Genomic DNA, 20,938 nt, shown 5'->3' with positions numbered 1-20,938 from the left:
CTAAAGGAGTCGAATTATACGGCCATCACAATAGGATTGTGATTTGAAACGAAACCCTTGCTCACCATAATGATATTGTTTTGTAGAGTATACAGTATATGTTATACACCAATATATTGGGCATGGTTCCCTGCATGCCGCCTTTCAACTTTTGTTAGATATAAAAAATATAAGAAAGACACACAATAGTTTATGCAGTTAAGGTAGCGACATTGCAAAAAAAATACAAAGGAGGCATTTTATTGTTTATATTTCTTTTTTTCTTAATATATTGATCTTAAAGAGTAATAAATATTATAACTAAATTATCACCAGTGTACATCAGTAAGTTAGATGACAGATCACCAATTCGTCTTATATAAAGGAACATTTCGTGCAGGCCGTGATTTTTCTTACGGTACTGAAGCTGTCGGCCGATCGATAACCTGGTCAGTTTCTACAGATCTATGAACAACAGTCGGTTTTCTTAGGCAATAGATGAGAACTTACCCAGGAGATGTTAATATTAATTAATTAATTTTAGAAAATATAATGGGTTTTCGCCACCTACTCTCACGTGTAATTAATCTCGATGTCAAAACAAAAACACTTTACTTTGGTCTGTCCACAAGTTGAGTTGAACATATTTTATTGACTAATGCCAAAAGGATTGGACACAAGTTTCAAAAAACTTAGAATGTCCTCTCCTTGTACATAATATATTACAATTACAATTCCATACAATGCCAGTTAACATTTATAACAGTTATAGTACATTTAATGATATAAAAATAAATCATTAATTTTAACCACAAGTGATCAGTAACTATTTTAGCGAGACAGATTTTAAAGCAATATGAGCTGCAATTTTCATGTTGAAATTTTTTTGAAGAAAATGTTATTTTCTACTAAAATGACAAAAAACATCATGGTTTCAAAATTTCTGTTAGCTCTGTTTTGTGGGAAAAGCCATTAAGAAGCCTTAATTGGGGCAAAATTGAATTATTGTCGTCCTGTACAAAAATTGATCTGCTATATATTCCTTATAAGTGAAATCTCTCTCCTGACAAAAACTAATGATTTTTTCAAATCTTATTTATTATAAAAGTTTAAGTTACAAGCATACTTATTATACTAGCAGGCTTTTGCAGCAAAATAAAATTCTAAAAAATACAGCTCATATTGCTTTAACATATCTTTCAATTTCTATCAGCAACATACGAGCTAAAAATTTAATAAAATGTACAGATACCGACATCAGGTTTTTTTCCACATTGCATGTGATATCAAACATTTCAAACATGAAAATATATATTATCTTCAAAATTTCTGTCGTTTGTATAAAAAAAAATATATGTACATATGTATCCATAACTACCATGTTAAGGTAGTTAATAAATATATATATATATATATATATATATATATATATATATATATATATATATATATATATATATATATATCAGGGATGGGGTCAATTACAATGGAAAGTAATTAATTAAATTACAATTACTTGCCTAAATTCTTCAATTAAATTACAATTACCATTACAAGAGTTTTCAAAAGTAATTAATTAAATTACAATTACTTTGCAGATGTAATTAATTAAATTACAAATTACATTTGAAATTCATAAAAATTTAATAAAACTATGATTTATCTACAACACATAAACATTTAAGGAGGTATGTCTATAATGTGAATAAAATTTCGCCATAATCAATATATTTTTACTGTTTTAGAATTTGCTAGCTACTTTGATAAGTAACAATTTTTGTAAAGAAAAAACATAAATTTGGTTTTATTGTTTATTTCAAAACTCAGGTACTGGTAGTCACAATATGGAAATGTCCCATACCACCTTAATATTCAATAAACATTTGAAAGTCATATTCCCTTACCTACACCTATCATGTCAACTAAAGTATTTCCCGCATGCAAAACTATTAAATGAAAAATTTCTCCTTGGCATTTTTATACACTATTTTTTTTCTTTATAAATACAATGCCAAAGTACAGGTTAATCTCGGGTAGAGGGCAGACTATAATTGCTATCAAAACACAATACACACCTTGTTGTTCTCTACCTAATAATCAAATGTTTGCAATAAGGGAACACACCCTGTGGACATGTATGTTTGGCATCTAAAACTTAAAACCCATTTGAAGCCATACATTTTAGCTTAATGTATTTTAGACTATCAATTACAAAGCATAACTTGATAGCATATATAATTTAGATAACACTGATTTTGTATTTAAATTAAACAGTGATTTTTGTTTAACTAATTCAATGATAATTGACACACTAATTATTCTAATAAGAAGGAAAAAAAGTATTTTTTAAGAAAAAAGAGATCAAACAAATCATCAAATACATGTACTTAATTAAATTTGGGAAACGTATGATTAAATATTGAATTACTGAAAAATTTCATTCTGAAAAATATTTAGTATGATATATAGAATAATAGATTAATGCTTTTTAACTACTCTTCCTAACTTGATCTTGTACCATTGATAGTGTGGGAAACAATGTGTAGTTGATAGCTTCATATTTATATGTACACCAGTGTGTAATTGAAAGTAATTGGAATGTAATTGGAATTACATGCCTTTTTTGAAAGTAATTAATTAAATTACCATTACATGTAATTGAAAATTTGGCCAATTACCCATTACTTTCAATTACATCAAAATTTGTAATTAATTACACTCAATTACCATTACAAATTACCATTACCCCATCCCTGATATATATATATATATATATATATATATATATATATATATATATATATATATATATATATATATATATATATATATATATATATATATATATATATATGAACGTACAGCTTGCGATATGACAACAAATCCTATAAGGCTAATAGAAGTCACCGAATGTAACAAGATGACTTTATTAAACAGAATTCATTCAAGCATTGTAAAATTCCTCATCTATTTCCGTAACATATGTATACATGTGTACTTCCGAGGGGTGAAGCTTTTGTTGATAGCAAAAATCGATCGATTTATCTGTGTTTGTAATATAAATGACATCGACAAAGCTTTATTTTCGCAAAATGATATGCAGTTGTACGTGAAAATATTCAATACAAAATAATTGTAACAAAAAAATTATAGAAGGTGGAAACTATATCATCATTATCATTAACTTGGGGAGCAACTTTTCTACATTTGAATAATTTTAAAGCAATATGAGCTGTATTTTTTAGAATTTTATTTTGCTGCAATAAGCTGCTAGTATGATAAGTCTGCATGTATCTTAAACTTTTATGATAAATAAGGTTTGAAAAATTATTAATTTTTGTCAGAGGAAAGATTTCTCTTCTCAGGAATATAAAGCAAATTAATTTTTGCACAAGACGATAATAATTAATTTATGCTCCAATTAAGACTTCTTAACGGCCATTTCACACAAAAATATGGCTTAGAGATATTTAAAAACCACGATATTTTTGTCATTTTAGTAGAAAACAACACTTTCGTAAAAAAAAAAACTTTCAACATGAAAATTGCAGCTCATATTGCTGTAAGAAGTTTGATCAAATGCGTCTTATTTAAAAAGAAAATAAGATTTTTGTACATTTTGAGTTACCGTGTAATTAAAACAGGTAATGTAGATGTAAATTCCTCGTTAGTCCTTTTAATACCCCAGCAAACGAAGTTGGGTACGTGGGGGAGTCAATTGGAATCACCCTGTCCGTCTGTCTGTCTGTCTGAGTGTAGACACTTTGTTCACATATCACAGGCACCTGGCGTTACGCACTTTTTTCATGAATGAAAGTCCATTTAGCTCATTTTCGTAGGTAAAAGAAATAAAATTATTAAGAATAAACGCAAAACTGTCGCGAATACACGTGTAGATTGAAACTGCCCCCCCCCCCCCATTCATAACTTGCCTTATTTCTCTGACATAAAACCGCCAAACTAGCAGTTTGTTTGTGTCGCAGCGAAATCACATAATTTTGTGTTTGATCTTTTAATTTTACAATGCTTTTTGATAAATTTTCTAATTCGAATTTAAATTGTAGAGCTCACGAAAAACGCGTTTTATAACGTGAATTACTTCCGGATTACACATGTAGTTTAATATTTTTTTAAAGAATAATTGATGAGCTACATGTAGCTTCTGTATATGATTAGATCTACATATTTCTATAAAGACAAAGTCGCATATATCATTTTACTTCAGATTAACATTTTAAAAGAAAAATGTTAAACCACGTGAAAATACTTAAATATCATAATTGCCATTACGTTGTACATAACTATGTGCATCTTTTATTATATACAGTATATCAAAAGGAAATACACGGTTCTGATAATTGAACTAGCGACCGTATTTGTTTTTATCCACAGCCAATTTAATGATTCGCCAAATTATCAAAAATGAGCTAAACATATAGTTTCACAGTCGATAAACTAGTTTCTCGGTTGTAAACTGTAGTTTAAGAACAGTAAACTATGGTTAACGACATTAATCTTTAATTTCCCATCTGTAAACCATAGTTAACGCGATCACCTGCTACTGGGGTTTCATTAACATTCAAGGGTATCAATTTTCGTGGATAAAGTGAAAATCACAGTTTCAAGGATACGTAAATTCGTGGCCAATGACCTTATCAATACAAATTATTAGTAGAAATTGCATTTCAATGAACATTTAATATCATGGATAAACTTAACAACGAAATCCACGAAAATTGGTATTCAACGAATATTAATTGATGAAACCACAGTATATAGTCCGTCCCAAGTCATTGCTTCCATCACTTTTTTATGATTTAAATTTTTTGTGAAAATATACAAACCTGTGAAAGAAATAAAGCTGAAATCGATAAAAGATAAAATATCCAAGATATCCTCATTGACAAAATAAGATTTCTTACATAGATTTATATTGGGAACTGCTTACATCTTTCTCCATTCGAAACTACTTGGAATACCTCGCACAATTATCCAACGTTATCATCCGGACTATTTCATGGCACGTGGGGGGCTTAACAATAGAGTTTTATATAGTACTGCTGTTTTAGTTTCATAATTTTCAGCGCAGACCAGACTTCCAGATAGATTGTGCATTACGATATATTCATATTGTTCTGAAAAACATATTTGAACAATATTTTGATATTTCTATCGAACTATTTTGGCATATTTAGCTTATATGTCATGGAAGACAAGTAAAAATCCACTCCAATATTTGCTTAAAATTAGCCTATTTTATGCCACATCGGGCTAAAAAATTTGCAAAGTGTCCTCTATTTTTTTCTTCACTTTAACACGAGACATTAAATGTATTTCTATTTGTATACAAAGTTTGGGAAAGATTGCATTTCTATTCTATTCTAGTTGTTTTTAGTTTTTGGGGGTTTTTTTGCGTTAAAATTTGAGTTCTCCGAAATTCTGTAATAATCTTAACATCTGCTGTTATGTTCATCATGTCATGGTATTTGTAGCCACCAGTATTAAAAACTTTGACTTAGATATTACTTATATAATCACTACATGTGTTCAACTTCATACTGGATTAAAATCATAAATAATTGTTCAAACTATAAATATTTGTTTGATTTCTTCAAATAATCAATTTCCATGCAAGATTTTAGCAATAATTTCAGAAAAATTATCAATTCTGTTTGGGCCCCATATTTCCCAAAAAATGGCACGTGACAAATAAAAAATATGAACATTTTAGGTCCCCATCTTTATATCCAAGTGGTTTTCGGTCTTTCGGATGATCGACGTTACAGTACTTCAGATGCAATCCTCCTTAACAGTACATATTAGAAACTACTTGCCATGCGAAATAACATATCGTTGTTCTTAAAGCAATATGAGCTGTATTTTTTTAGAATTTTATTTTAGTTCAAAAAACCCGCTAGAATGATAAGTCTGTATGTAACTTAAACGTTTAGGATAATAAGATTTGAAAAATCATTAATTTTTGTCCCAGGAAAGATTTCTTTTTTAAGGAATACTGTAAAGCAAATCAATTTTTGTACAGGATGACAATAATTCGATTTTGCTTCAATTAAGGCTTCTTAACGGCTTTTTCCACAAAAATAAAGCTAACAGAAATTTAAAAGCTATGATATTTTTGTCATTTTAGCAGAAAATCACATTTTCGTAAAAAATAAATTTCAACATGAAAATTGCAGCTCATCATAGTATTGCTTAAACGTCAATACCCCAGTACTTTGATTTTGAATTTGGCTAGCTGAAGGTCTGTAGCTCCCGGTCTGAAAAAATTCGGATGGCGGATGGACCAGGTCCATCCGAGCTTTTTCAGACCGGGAGCTACAGACCTGCAGCTAGAATTTAGCTTGCCAAAATAAGGTATCATGCGATATTGAACTAATAATTATTGGAATGCACTTATTGTGTCCCGTATTTTGTTTTTGCAGCAAACAGAAATCTGGAAAATGCGTTGGGCTGCGCAGCTGAGGTTGCCTTACCGTGGTTTGCGAGAATGATATTGCCCTAAATAATCAAAATCCTCGCTCCATCAAACATGTAAAAGGACTATATATATGGTTTGATCCTAAAATGGCCCCCTAAAATGAACATCGTCATTTTACTCTAATTCTTTGTTTCATTTGTACAGATATACATTTGTAGTTTTTTCATAACTTTGATTTTGAGATTTTAATGCCCATAATTTAAAAATATGAAATCATAAAGTTTACCTTTTCCCGCCATTTTCGCATTTTTAGCATAAAACCGCTTGTTTTGAAGCAGTTTTTCTTAGAGGAAACATTGAGCGACTGCTTGAACAAACAAAATATTTTCACCAAAGATGTATCTCCCTAGTACGTTTAAGTGACAAAAAGTTAGTTCTTGTTCAAAGAGTCGCTCTATATTTCCCATTCGAAAAAAAGATGGAAAAATTGTCAATTTTTTACTGAATTTGATTGAATTATAAAAATAGTGTCACTTCTGACGTCATATAGTGCCAGTAAGTGCATATAAATCAGATAAATAGGTGAAAAATATATTTTATTTCAACTATTTTATAAAATAACACAACAAATTAATGTATCTAAATCACTTTAAAAATAGCGAATTATGGGGGCCAAATTTGACTATAGTCTGTCCCAAGATATTTATGCAGCACATTTGGACGATTTTTAATAAAAATACACATACCTGTGAAAGAAGTGCAATTGAAATAGTTGAAAGGGATATTTTCCTAGATAATTTTACATCTTTTCTCTATTCGGAATACACTCGGAATGCATCGCGCAATTTTTCAACGTTATCATCCGGGCTGCTGCAATACAAAATCTCCGTAGACATATCACATTTTTAGCATTGTATTGAAACCTGATAAGCTAACAGGGGCGTTTCGACTAAGAAATCTTGGAATTTTTTCATACTTTTGAATGAACACCGTTTGAACCCTGAGGTATTTATGAATATCAAGCAATTAAGCCAAATGTAAATCCAAAATATCTTGGGACAGAGTATAATATCATATATAGTTCTTTGTTTTCTCCAATAATGCGTACTGGATCCATTTTAAGATTACAGATAAAGCTAATCTTTAAAAAAGAACAGAGCAATAAATCAAAAATTGTATTTGAGATACAAATATATTGAAAGCCTTAAGGAAAAGGATAGCCGCCAAGATTTCCACTTTTTTCTTTTTTAGAGTTTCCCGCCTTTTTTTCCTACAACACGTGGTCAAAAATTTGTTTACGCATTGCTAAGAAGAAAGGGACAGGCATGCGCATTGAATTGTTTACTTCCGGGATTATCGCGCGAGATTAAACAAGCACCTTGTTTTGTAGAACGAAAGAGGGGAGAAGCTATATTATTACTTTCGGAAATTGTTGTGTCCCCAAGTGATCATTATGTGATATTGATTTAAGGATACCACCCTCTCTTGCATGAGAGTTGTTTCACTATTGATATACATTCTTCAGTGTTGTTTCGTCGTCTTTTTTTTGTGAATATTGAAGATAATTTTGCTACCCCGGGTGCAAGCCGGTCTTGCAAAATCTGCCCGGAATGAAATATACGTTTCGATTTGTTTTGGTTGTGGTATGCTGGTCATATTCACAATATGTTGCTGATGGTGAGTGTTCAAGAAATAATTGTCATATAACTGTATAAACTGATAAATTAAAATAGAAACGTATATATGATTGAATATAAGGTAATTATTCCTGTCTTATTTGTCTCTGGTTTTATAATCATCAATATTCTACAATGTAAAATTTTCATGAAGTGTGAAACAAGAATTTGTTAATTTAATTTTAATCCCAATTCATTTCCCCACCCCCAAATAACTTTTATCTTGAAGTTGACGAATTTAGGCACAGAACACTGCAGAATAGAAGAGAAGGATCTTATGTAATATATCAGGCCGAATATACCCATAGCTTAAATTAAAGAAGTCGGAACTAACTTATCTCTGGTGCAAAGTGTGTGATTGATAGGGTATTTGATAAGAGTTAAGTTGATCCAGGTTCTGGGCTTGATATCAATATACCTTTTTCCCTTCCTGTTACAGTAGAATGAAATGGATTTAGCATTACATGTATATATAAACTGCTACAATGTCCAATCAGTGAATGCAGAGATCAATACTTTAAAATCAAGTTGAAAATGCATATTATGAAATAAAAAAAAAATCGGGTGCAATACAGATAGTGTCAGAGTAATAATAAATTTTTGATAATTTCTATGAAATCAGTATTTCTGGTTCTTTGCATTTAATATGCATGATTAGGAAATGCTGTGATCAGTTTCAGAGGCATTGAAGAATGAACAATTACCCCTGTTTAAGTAATTCTATATAACAATGGTACTGCATAGGGGGCAAAAATAGAATTATTGTTTGTTTGGAATTGCCTCCTGCCTCATTGAAATACCCCCAGTTATAAAATTTTATTAGCAAAAATTGACTTTTTTCATGGATTGAGATTTTTAAAATGGGGGAGGGGGATGGACCACTGATCCCACACCCTACCCCACCCCCAAATCCACACATGTAAATTATTTCAATTAAGCAATAATAATTCATTCGTTAAATTATTTTATACTTGTATGTCATTCCTTTATTGAAATAGCTGCTGATATTCTTTGTATATGAAATCAAAATTAGTATGCTGTTTAAAAATAAGTAAAAAAAATAAAAAAAGAACAAATCCATCCAGTGCCTTTAGATGCGTTATGATGATTATTTATGTCATTTTTCTGTTACAGCCCAGTGTAACTGTGCAACCGACTGCAATACAAACTGTCCTGTTGGAACACATTATGAAAGCGGCTCCTGTGTAACCTGTCCCCAGGGCCACTAGTAAGTATCCCCCTCAAAGTTGTATAGCTTCCAAGTCAATATCCTCCCCCCCCCCCCTTAAATCTAATTTTTGCCTAATACTTTTATAGTTTGAGTTTTTATTTGGCTTATAAAAAGTTAAGAAAATTATATCTCTTTTACGTGTTGTATACAGGGTTATTTTTGCCCCATGTTGTTTTCGACCGTCTACACTTGTAAATGGTTTTGACCTGTCTATAATTCGCCCATACACAGGCTTAAGCCTCTTGTTTCACCCAGTCTTAATTTGGCCATGCACTGACAGCATGGGCAAAAGAGGCAAATATAAAACGGCAAATATTTTCTTGTAGACAGTATACTGAGTAATGGTTTAACTTAATGAACAAAATGACAGGCAATCATTTACAAGACACAGGAAGTATGTTGCGTAAGACAAAGACTTCTAAATTCTGTAACCCTTCCATGTGACCATGCCAAAAACAAAAACTTTCAGGAATAATAATTTAGCAAATTTTCTCACAATTTCTCTAGAAGCTATGATTTTCCAAGCCAGGAGATATTTCATCATATAGGTAAATCGTTAGATTTTACTTTTTTGGACTAATGCCAGCTGAGAACCATAAAAGTTTCGCAAATCCAATTTACTGGTCCATTTTGTGTCTGATTTTAAATTCATGTTTTGAGGAATGTTGTCTGAGAAAATTACTTCATTTGTGTATTCAATGAATACAGCGGAGAAAGCAGGCCATTTAAATGTCCCCTAGCTAGTCGTATTATAAATTAACAGTAATCGATGAATTATATATATTGACAACTGTCATCCTAGTGTGCATTTCTTAAGTTTTACTAGATGGCAAAATGAAAAGAGAAGTGATCTTTTACCAGTAAAATATAATGAAAGATTTTTATTACCGGTAGTTGGTGTCTTTAAAAAATATGAAGTACAAAAGAGATGTGGTCAACTGGTTAGCTATCTGATATCATATATGACATTAATTTATTTAAAAAGAAGGTAGAAATTAAAAAGTTAGATGTATTCTTTGTGTAGCAAGATCCTGCAAGGCTTTCCCTAGCTAATTAAGCATTGCAGATGTTCGGTCTTCATACTTCTAGTAAGTCTCGTGTGGATTCCAATGTCTACATTGTACACTTCTTAGCAACTGTCAAATTTAAATTTAAAAAAGTGGCAATAATTGAGGAACGCTGATATATTTATATAGTTACATTAATTTGTTACAAGATCAAATTACCAGGTGACCTTCGAAACTTTTGACAGTTTTTGGCATTACATGTACATATGTCTTGGGGGATTGATCTTGAGTGAAGAAATGTCTATAATTACTTCAAAGTGCACTTGTACTGTCCAAATATTGTAAATCTTCTGTGTACACAGATCTGTGACTTTTATGGAGACAACTTATGTTTGGAAAACAAGTGACGTCAGGACGTTAAGAAACCTTTATATAAGACGTTGTATAAAGTTAAACTCCCAGGGCTGTGTTCTATACATTATAAAAATGACCTGCTGGAAAATTCTAATAGCTTAATTATACAAAACAAAATTTTCAATAAATTTGTTAACAGAGGGGTCTGATTTCAGCATTTAAAAAACCTGGGGACTTAAATCCCTCAAAATAGAGACCATAAATAATTGGGATCGGTAAAGTATCCCATGGCATGTGTGATAATTGTGTAATACATGTACTGAAAATCCTGACTGTACGTTATTGATTAGCAGAGATGTATAGAAATTCTAGGTCTGCCAGGATGATTCATTCATTTTAACACTGAATATTTCAAGTCCAGATTTTATTCTTGAACAAAGAAGAAAAATAACATGCAAATAAAATAGGAAATTAAGAAACCAAAAAACTTATAATATTGGAATATAATGAGAATTCCTTAAGGATCTATATAGGATCTATAATCTTATATAGTCCTACTCCTAGCTCTTAAAATCTGTAACAGAAAGTAATAACTCAAAAGAGTTGTCATGCAATAAACATGTCGAATATTTCTGCGTATTGATTGTTACGCAAATCCATGCTAAAACCAATACAACAAGAGGGTATATTTAAATGATATTGAATTAAACTAATGGTTTGCATGTTAAATACTGCTGTAGAAAGATTTTCTGTGGGTGCAAATATTTTACACTTCCACTCCAAAGTTTGTAGCATTTGTATAATTTCAGTCAGTCAGATGTCAGATGATTAATAGAAAAATAGCACCCTACAATTAAAAATGTTCAATGTTTTTACAGTTATGTACTGTATTTTATTTTTGCCTATTTGATGAATTACACCCCCCCCCCCCCCATGTGGAAATCTATAAATTACAGTGGATGGATCTGCTCTAAACCTTGACTGTGGCTAGATATATTCACTTTTGAATGGTTGTTTTATTTACATTAAATTCCAGAGGTACATTTTCCATTGTAAAGGGAAAAGTGTGTATTCAACATATAATCAATTAATTGACACTGTTTTTAAAAATCAATGTAGTAAAAATTCACTCTCGGAATCCTAAAATATGACTATGATTTCACATACTAGCATAACAGTAAAGATTATTTTCAGGTTTCTTCACTGAATATAAAGTAATAGTTATATTATACTGGGTAATATATATTGTTGTCTTTTGATAAGGCCTAAAAAAAAATTTGTTTGTATAGGGTAACACTGATGAAAAAATTAGGTTAGGTAGGTAGGGATTTTTTTTTATTTAATCATATTTTTTTCTGCATGAATCCTAAGAATGTTTGTTTGTGTCATATTTAAAAACGGATATTTAAATAGAAATAATATAAAATTCACAATCGGATAAAAACAGACATCTAAAAATGGTAGGATCGGGGCATTTTTGTAGGTTAGGTTGAGTTACCCTAAACACACAACTTTTTAGTCCCCTACCGGTTTCACCGGCCTAATGCTTGAAAGTTTTTAAACAGATGGTCTTTATGTTATTAAGTTTTGAGTTACATTAACATGGGCCTTACAAATATCATCCAAGTAACCAGCTGTTGATTTGTGAGTAAGTTACTACCTAGCTGTTGTGGCTTCCAATATATAGTCATTCAGCCAACAAGTGGCTTACCATGACCACCGAAAGTCAAAGCTGTTGAGATTAAAACGTTTCTGATCAAAGACTGCAGGAATAATTCCCACGGTGGAAGCATTTGTTATATGCAAAGTCAGTAAGAACAAGACAATCTACACAAATCTACCATGTATCATTCTACATTACAAAAAATAATGCCATTGTATTGTTATAATCGTGGAAATTTATTTTTGACCATGCCTAACAGAATATGGTCTATAATTCCAAGTACCAAATGTTAGCAAATGGCAGCACACATTTATTGTCTTACATGAATGAAAACCCATACAATATATATTGTTATTTGAAAAACATATTAAATTTTCAGGGAGCACAATTGGAAATGAACTCTTTTTAAATGATATATTGAATTTTCAGTGAGCACAACTGAAAATTAAATCTTTATAACCAATAGTTTGCACCATGAAATGAAACCACAGCTGATAATTCTGATTATTTTGACAGTTGCCCAGGAGGGAGCAGCCCAAAAACAGCATGCCCGGGCGGGAAGTATGTGGGCACAACAGGAAGTGGCCAGCTCTCGGACTGTGATGTAAGTGTACCCCCCCCCCAAAAAAAAAACAACTAAAAAACTACCACTTTACACAAACATCCACGCAATAATGGCAATTTAAGCTCCATACTCCTTGCTGAAGCATCGACGAGTTTTGATTGGTTCACCTTTCATAGGACATACATGTACATGTAGAACTAGTATTTAAAATTTTATAGCATATAGGTAAAATCAGTGATGTTACAGATAGAACTGTAGAGTTGACCTTTCGAGATATATCCAAAGGTTTGATTGGCTGGCTGATGCACGTCGTCATTCTTTGTTGCTGCAATTTTATTACATGTTCTGAAATCAACTGCCTCTGGTTTATGTTGAAACCGATAAAACAATTGTTATATAGTAAAAGAGAAAAAAAGCATTAGATTATTTCAGTTTTCTGTTTTATCTATAAAGTCTACCAATTTAGGTCAATACATAAACAACTGTGAGAGGATGAAACAGATTCTGTCTCATATCAGACCAGTTATCTAGCAAAAGCCAATGTAAGCATTTCACAAATCAGGTTAACTTTTCGGCCCATGGGACTTGCTTTAGTGACAATCAAAACTGAATGCAGAATTGATGCATGGCCAGTTTATTGCAATGACATTCAAAGATTGCTGGCTAAAGCTGTGGATTTCAGCTAACACTCAATAAGCCATACATTAGCTTCTCTGCAGTTTTTATTGATTTTAGTTCATTTTATTCACAAGTTAGAATCTTTTCATCTACTGTTGCATATCTCCATAGGATGTCAATGTGTTACATCTGAATATACACTAAATGCTCATGTGGCAAACAACATACTGAGGAACACAGATAAGTTAATTGTCCCCTTTTTGGACCCCTGTCCCCTCTGTGGGCCCTTTTGCCCTTTGTTGGACCCCTGGAACAAAATGCAATATCTTGTTTTGCTTGTCTGATAGGAGACTCAATAAAGGAGACCTAATTAGCTGGCATTAGACTTTTATCACATTCTGCAGTCTCTGCAGTGTGTATTGATGTTGTATTAGAGGAATTCCCCCGAGAGGGTCAGTAGCACAAAGGTCAGACGGATGTCTCTCGGATCACTCGCACATCTGGACAGTCTGCACAGCATTGATGGATCTGACGCTGTTATACATTATTTACTAATATAAATCATGTTAATCATAGGAAAATCTTTAAAATATTTATGATTTAGTTAACATGTATGAATTCTGTATGAAACTTACAGGATGAATAGTTATAAGGAATAAAGGGTTAATGATAGCTTAACAGGAACTAATTAAAGACTAATAGTATTGTCTCAGTAAGGAAAATAATATACACTGTATATGGCACATTGATATCTTCAGCATACAAAATATAGATATTTTTCATTAGGTGTTCCCAACACATAGAGAACGTAAGTGTACATGTAAATAAATTATTCCTTACTTAAAGTAAGTTACTTTGCACAACATACGATGATCATCCTCACAGTAACAATACTCAACAGAGATATATACCAAGTGTACACAATATATCAATATACTTTAGTGTACACATGAGTGAATATAAATAGTGTATACAATATGTAGGTGTCCTTAGTGTACACTGCAGAAAGATATTCTGAGTGTACACAAAATATACTCATTCTCAGCATGGATACATCTCATTGGCATATTCTTTTTGTACACAACATGTGGATACCCGAAGTGTACACCAATTGTAACCAAATGAATTATACTAAATGGTACTTTTTTGGTGTTAAATAGACATGTCTGGCAGGAAAATACAGCACTGCTGGATCGACGACATGCCTGGACTGCCCCGCGGGGAAGTCTTGTGGAGCAGGGACAGAGACGCCCACGGACTGTAATGCTGGCCATTACTCCCTGGTTGGGGCCGCTACCTGCACCCCTTGTCCCATCGGCTCAATGTGTACCGCCAAAGACCAGGGTCCGACTCTATGTCAAGAGGGATATTACACGTCATCCACAGGTAATCCGCAATTCTTGTCATGTATTGTAGAAATTATTACATGTCCTCCACAGGTAATCCGCCATCCTTGTCATGCAATGTAGAGATTATTACAAGTCATCCACAGATAATCCGTAATCTCTGTCATGTAGTAATAATTAGACTGTAATGTAGAGGCTTATCTTGGTGCGATCTGTTATCTGTGATTTCCTATGATTAGTTAAAAATTGTTTTTCTGAATAAATCAAAAATCTTTTGATAATGAAGATAGACTTGGAAATTGATGTGAAATGTTAATATATTGTTTAAATGCTGTATGGTTTATTACTGACAGAATGTCATACTGGAGTCCCACCATTCTGTGCTTTGTCTATATGCTTCTCACTCTCCGATTCTCTTTAACAGCTCAGTCATCTTGTCAGAAATGTCCCGCGGGAAGTGAGTGTCCAAACAGAGGGACGCCGGTCCAGTGTAGTGCTGGTTATTACTCCGTGGAGGGGTCGGGGATATGTGATTCCTGCCCCCCGGGCTTCTACAGCTCGGCTGCTGGTAAGTCTGTCAGGGATTTGTTTATAATTTTCATTGATTTTATGGATTCATTAGATACTGCATATTTATTTACTGGTATTATTAATTAATTTCAATGAGTTAATTTTTTTAATTTGAGAGTAAATAGTTGGCTTGAGTAGTCTGATTTATAATGGGGTAGTTCTTTTATAAGATTAAATAGAAAGGTTTTACAATTTATTAAAGATGCCAATAAAAATAGAGTTTTTAGTTACAAAAATTAACCCCCTAAAACCATTAATAAGTTAACATTAGCAGGTTGCAATGCATCTTTTATAATCTATCTTGTCAATTATTAAAAATTATTCATCACCGAAAATTTAATTTAACTTTGTAGGAGCCAGTAGTTGTTCATCATGCCCCGAGGGCAATGCCTGCAGTGGAAACGGCACCTCCTCCCCCACATCCTGTGCTGCAGGGTATGTGGCGCCAGCTGAATCCTCCACCTGCACTCTCTGTGCCGCAAGTAGGTCACATGACTTTGTTGTTTCTTTGTTGAGAGAGATAAATCCTATTTGTGTTTGTAGAGTTGACATGTAGAGTACTGCATGAGTGTGCTGTAGTTTCATTTGTAGAATTAGTTGTTAATTTCACACTGTGCTTAGAGAATTCAGATGAACTTCCTACATTATAATTAAATCTGTTGGTTTCTGATTGGTAGATGAGATTCCAGATGGCACACAGAAGTTGTGCGCCAGTTGTCCTGCAGGAAAAGCTTGTACCGATCCAGCGTAAGTTTTTTTCATATTAATAAGAAATTAATGTAAACAAAAAATATTGCTTTAGATTCAACCTTTTCTTTAAAATTAATGTACATTATGTACATGCATTTAAAATTCATCTTGATGAGGAGCTGTTTTGTGTTGAATTATGCTGCTTCAGTAGTTTATTACTTACAGAGTGACACCGACCGACTGTAGCGCCGGAGAGTATGCTGTTCTTGGAAATGGGACTTGCTCACGATGTCCTAAAGGAAAATACTGCCCCACCAAGACAGCCGCGCCTCTGGACTGCTCCTCAAGTACTTGTTTTTGACTTTTTTTATTGTCACAGTAACTTAACAAATTAGCTCATGTAGTGAAAAGCTTTAAACTTATTTTAAAATTATTGGATATATTAAATTACATTTATAAACAATCAAAATCTGTTATCCATGGTACTTTGCTATAAGTGAGTACCTGTATTTTTTACTGAATAAGGAAGTTTTGATAACTGGTACATGTGTGACGGGTAGTTATTGGGGGTTTCAGCCACCCCCCCTTTTTTTGTTGATTGATATGTAATGTAGCAAGGGAGATAACTCCAGCGTGGAAGTCCGGAATACGGGGTGATGGGTTTTAACTCTTATATCTGCTGAAACCCGCCAAATAAATGTAACAACAGAATTCTCCTCTTCTTGTTTTTAGGTAAGAAACTGGTTTTATAACCTCAATCCATGTTCATTACTATTTTCTTGATTGACAATATGTTTATATGTAAACATGCATGTCAATAGAATGGTTGTAAAACATTTTGTACCTTTTAAGATGCATTTTGCGAAGGTAGCACATGTATATGTACCTAGTCACGTGTCTATCGATCTAGTTAAAGAGCAGTAATTGGTTATTATAAAAGTATTTTCAATGAATATGTACATTATATCAATAGGGTAGATACGGGAAATTTAGTGGTAAAGATTACTTTAATATTTTTCTTGAAATTGTACATGGTAAATATGTTCCGGAATTTAGTGAGTTTTATCGTGTAGGTTTAGGTTTTAGCTTGCGTAAACTGTTTCCGGTTTGAGATAAATGTACACAAACACGAGAGGCTCCATATTTTGTGTATTGCTACTAGTTTAAATCCTCAGACATAACGACACGATTGTTAAAATTGATTAAGACAGTTTATATGAATATATCAGTAAGTTATCCATTTATTCTAGTCTTTTATTCTAGTCAGTTTATTTTGTAGATCCCCTAGACAAATTGAGTTGATTGTTTACAAATTCAGTGATTGTTTGTGATAGGTTTTAACTCTGATATCTGCTGAAACCCGCCAAATAAATGTAACAACAGAATTCTCCTCTTCTTGTTTTTAGCATCAGGACTGGGGTAACATTTTGGGGGCTCGTCCGGGATCCCATGATGTCGGAAAACATAACAGAGGAGATGCTGGAGGTGCGAGCAAAGCTAATGATGGCGCCATTAGAAGTCCTGGCAGAAATTCTGAAGGAATTTGGGGAGCCAGTGGATTCTGCGAAGGGGCGTTTCAAGGTGGCGATGCAAGCCGACAGATTTTTTATGAAGGAAATGGAGGGTGACCAAGCACAAACAACATTGTTAGCTGTGAAATTTGCATTAGAGAGTCCTGGCACATCAACCGACAAAACCGTGAAAATAGAAGCCTCTAATGAACCAACAAGTACAAAGACTGAAAGTCCATCAGCAGTGAAATTACATAAGGATTTTAAGATCAGTGGGCAAGTGGATTGCAAATCAGGGATTTCGTATACCAGCTTAATTAGACAGATTGAAACTGGTAAACAGAAGGGATACTCGGATGTGGACATAATAGATGGTGTAATAAAGGCAGTAGTCCCATCGTCAAGCCTGCGCAGCTACTTAGACGGAAGGCCAGACATAAATTTGGCAACCCTTAGAAGCATCCTTAGGGGACACTATGCAGAAAAGAATGCAACCGAATTGTACAGTGAATTGGCTAGTGCCACCCAAAATCCAAAGGAAACTCCGAACGATTTTCTCTTGAGGGTTATGGATCTACGTAACCGAATCCTTTTTGCATCACAGGAGGATAGCCATGAACTCAAATACAGTCCAGAACTGGTGGCTGGACTCTTTAGACGGACCGTCTACACTGGGCTAAGAGATACAACACTGCGTCATGAGATGAAAGCACATTTGGACAATGTGAAAATAACAGATGCAACGTTAATGCATGAACTGAACCAAATTACCATACAAGAGAGTGAAAGACATAACAAACTGCAAGCCAAACATTCAGTGTCTCAAATCAATTCTAACTCAGTGGAAATCAATGCTGTGAAAGAGGAAGTAAAGAATGATCTTGCCAGTGAAATTAAGTCACTAAGGATCGAAATGACAGCATTGAAGAAGATGGTTGAACAATCTCCGAACACAGCAAAGGCTCAACCAACACCTTCACGAAGCGGACCACGATCCTGTACAGATTGCCAGTCTGTCGGCAAGCGTTGCAATCATTGTTGGAACTGCGGTGGATCTGGACATCGTCGACAGGAGTGTCCAAGCAAGAAGTTCAAGCTCTCGGGAAACAGCAGCGGGTCGACCTAGAGGGACAAAGGGCGGCCCAACAAGAAAGTTGTCCCAACAATCGTCTAGAGCATCACCACAAATTTGAGAAATATGAAGTAAAGGAAATAAAAGGAAAAGTTAATAACATTGGGCCTAACCTTGTCAAACTTGTTAGTAAACCATGTCATGTATGTTTATTTTTGAATGAGAAACCTGTAAAAGTGTTATGGGATACAGGGGCTCAAGTCTCCCTTATGAACAAGTCATGGATTGGTAATCATTTTCCTGAATTGTATACGCATGTAAAGAATGTTGAAGACTTTTTGCAGTTAAAAGATGTTTCATTAGTGTCTGCATCTGGTTCAGATATACCTGTTGAAGGTGTTGTAACTGTTATGATGAAATTGTCAGAACATTGTAATGCTGTTCAGGTGCCTTTCCTTGTCACTAGTGTATCGAGCAATGACCCAATATTGGGATACAATGTCATACAACATTTGTTACAAACTGTCCATAGTAATAATGCAATTGATCTGCTCAGACTTACTCTTCCTGCAGCCAATGAAGCACAAGTCAACGCACTCTACAAAGAACTCAAAGACAATGAAGATGAAACGCTTGGTACGGTAAAAGTAGGACGTCGGAATATTGTCGTCCCACAGCAGTCATCCATAGTCGTTAGTGTACCATTCAAAGGCAGACAACTCCAGCCTGGTTGTGAGGCTCTTTTCGTCCCATCTCACCAACTCGATGCATTGGGAATATCAACTCAGGAAATGCTTGTGGAGGTAAAGCCAAACCACGCCGGACGTGTGAAATTACTGTTGTGTAATCCTTCCAAAAATGACTCTGTCTTGTCTAAAGGTACTTTGTTAGGACGTTTTGAAAAGATTTGTTCATCCATTCCCTTTGGAATAGCAGGCTCGAGTAGCGACCATGTTCAGACCACAGTAAACCAAGTGAGTGCTGAGAACGATGGGAAGTGGGATCCACCTGTTGATCTAACAGATTCCCCCCTAAATACAGAACAGAAAAGAAGAGTGGAGAGTTTATTAAGGGAGGAATGCAAAGCATTTACAGTCAATGATGACGACATTGGATGTGCTATTGATTTAGAGCTTGGATTGGAGTTGATGGATAAGGCGCCAGTACATAGTTCTTACATGGCCGTCCCTAGACCTCTCTACCAAGAAGTCAAGGACTATATATCCAACTTACTGCAAAAGCACTGGATTCGCCGATCAACTTCACCATATTCCAGTCCAATTGTTTGTGTGAGAAAGAAAGATGGATCACTCCGACTATGTGTAGACTTTCGGAAGTTGAATGCCAAAACTGTCCAGAACCAGCACCCAATTCCACGAGTCCAGGATGCTCTTGATTCTTTGGGTGGAAGTCAATGGTTTTCTCTTCTTGATCAAAGCAAAGCATATCATCAGGGTTTTGTTAAGGAAGAGAGTCGGAAGTATACGTCGTTTGTGACCCCATGGGGACAGTACGAGTGGAATAGAATTCCATTTGGACTCACTGGTGCTCCAGGAATTTTCCAAGCCTACATGAATGAAGCTCTTGAGGGATTGAGGGACAAATGTTGTCTACCATATTTGGATGATATACTGGTTTACAGTAATTCATTTGAATCCCATTTGAATGACTTGAAGTGCGTGTTGACTCGTATAAGGGAAAAGGGTTTGAAACTGAAACCTAGTAAATGCCACCTGTTTCAAAAGCAGATACGTTACCTAGGTCACCTAGTCACCACGCAAGGACATACTGTAGACCCTACAGACCAAGAGGCAGTAATAAAGTTGAAGGATCAGAGACCTAAAACAGTTGGAGATGTAAGAAAAATAATGGGTTTTATTGGTTATTACAGGAGTTATATACCCAACTTCTCTCGCAGAGCTAAACCCATTTATGATTTGTTGAGGAATGAGAACGTCCCAACTCAATCCAATAAAAAACAGAAGAAAATGAAGTCACAGACATCCGGACAGAAGGGGTCATCAGTGCACATTACTTGGACGACTCAACATCAGAACATCTTGGAAGAGCTCATTGACATCCTACTCCACCCACCAGTGATGACATACCCTGACTTTGATAGACCATACACTCTACATATTGATGCATCACAAATGGGCTTGGGAGCGATTCTCTACCAGAAGCAGGACCATGGAAAGTTAGCAGTAGTCGCATACGCAT

At 34.0% G+C, this 20,938-nt stretch overlaps 2 protein-coding genes across 2 annotated transcripts in view; both read left to right on the top strand.

Moving 5' to 3' along the window:
* The first annotated feature begins 7,776 nt into the window (after positions 1-7,776).
* Positions 7,777-20,938, top strand: part of LOC105345050 (uncharacterized) — an 86,432-nt gene continuing 73,270 nt past the window's right edge. The window contains exons 1-8 of the mRNA XM_011453028.4: positions 7,777-8,092; positions 9,226-9,319; positions 12,863-12,950; positions 14,690-14,915; positions 15,300-15,443; positions 15,799-15,927; positions 16,123-16,192; positions 16,361-16,482. Of these exons, the coding sequence (XP_011451330.3) occupies positions 8,026-8,092; positions 9,226-9,319; positions 12,863-12,950; positions 14,690-14,915; positions 15,300-15,443; positions 15,799-15,927; positions 16,123-16,192; positions 16,361-16,482 (940 nt within the window). The 5' untranslated portion in view covers positions 7,777-8,025. The remainder of the gene's footprint in view (positions 8,093-9,225; positions 9,320-12,862; positions 12,951-14,689; positions 14,916-15,299; positions 15,444-15,798; positions 15,928-16,122; positions 16,193-16,360; positions 16,483-20,938) is intronic.
* On the top strand, positions 16,688-18,772 carry LOC136273208 (uncharacterized). The gene is made up of 2 exons (XM_066077527.1): positions 16,688-17,363; positions 17,542-18,772. Exon 2 carries the CDS (start codon positions 17,585-17,587, stop codon positions 18,770-18,772), a length of 1,188 nt encoding a protein of 395 aa, XP_065933599.1. The 5' UTR covers positions 16,688-17,363; positions 17,542-17,584.

This window comes from Magallana gigas, chromosome 2 (genome assembly GCF_963853765.1).
Source record: "Magallana gigas chromosome 2, xbMagGiga1.1, whole genome shotgun sequence".
Lineage (NCBI taxonomy): Eukaryota > Metazoa > Mollusca > Bivalvia > Ostreida > Ostreidae > Magallana > Magallana gigas.
The sequence above is the reverse complement of the archived record's forward strand: the minus strand, read 5'-3'. Positions and strand labels throughout refer to the sequence as shown.

Bases quoted from the DNA above. Each gene is read 5' to 3' on its own strand.
- LOC136273208 (XM_066077527.1), top strand. From the start codon at position 17,585: ATGATGTCGGAAAACATAACAGAGGAGATGCTGGAGGTGCGAGCAAAG.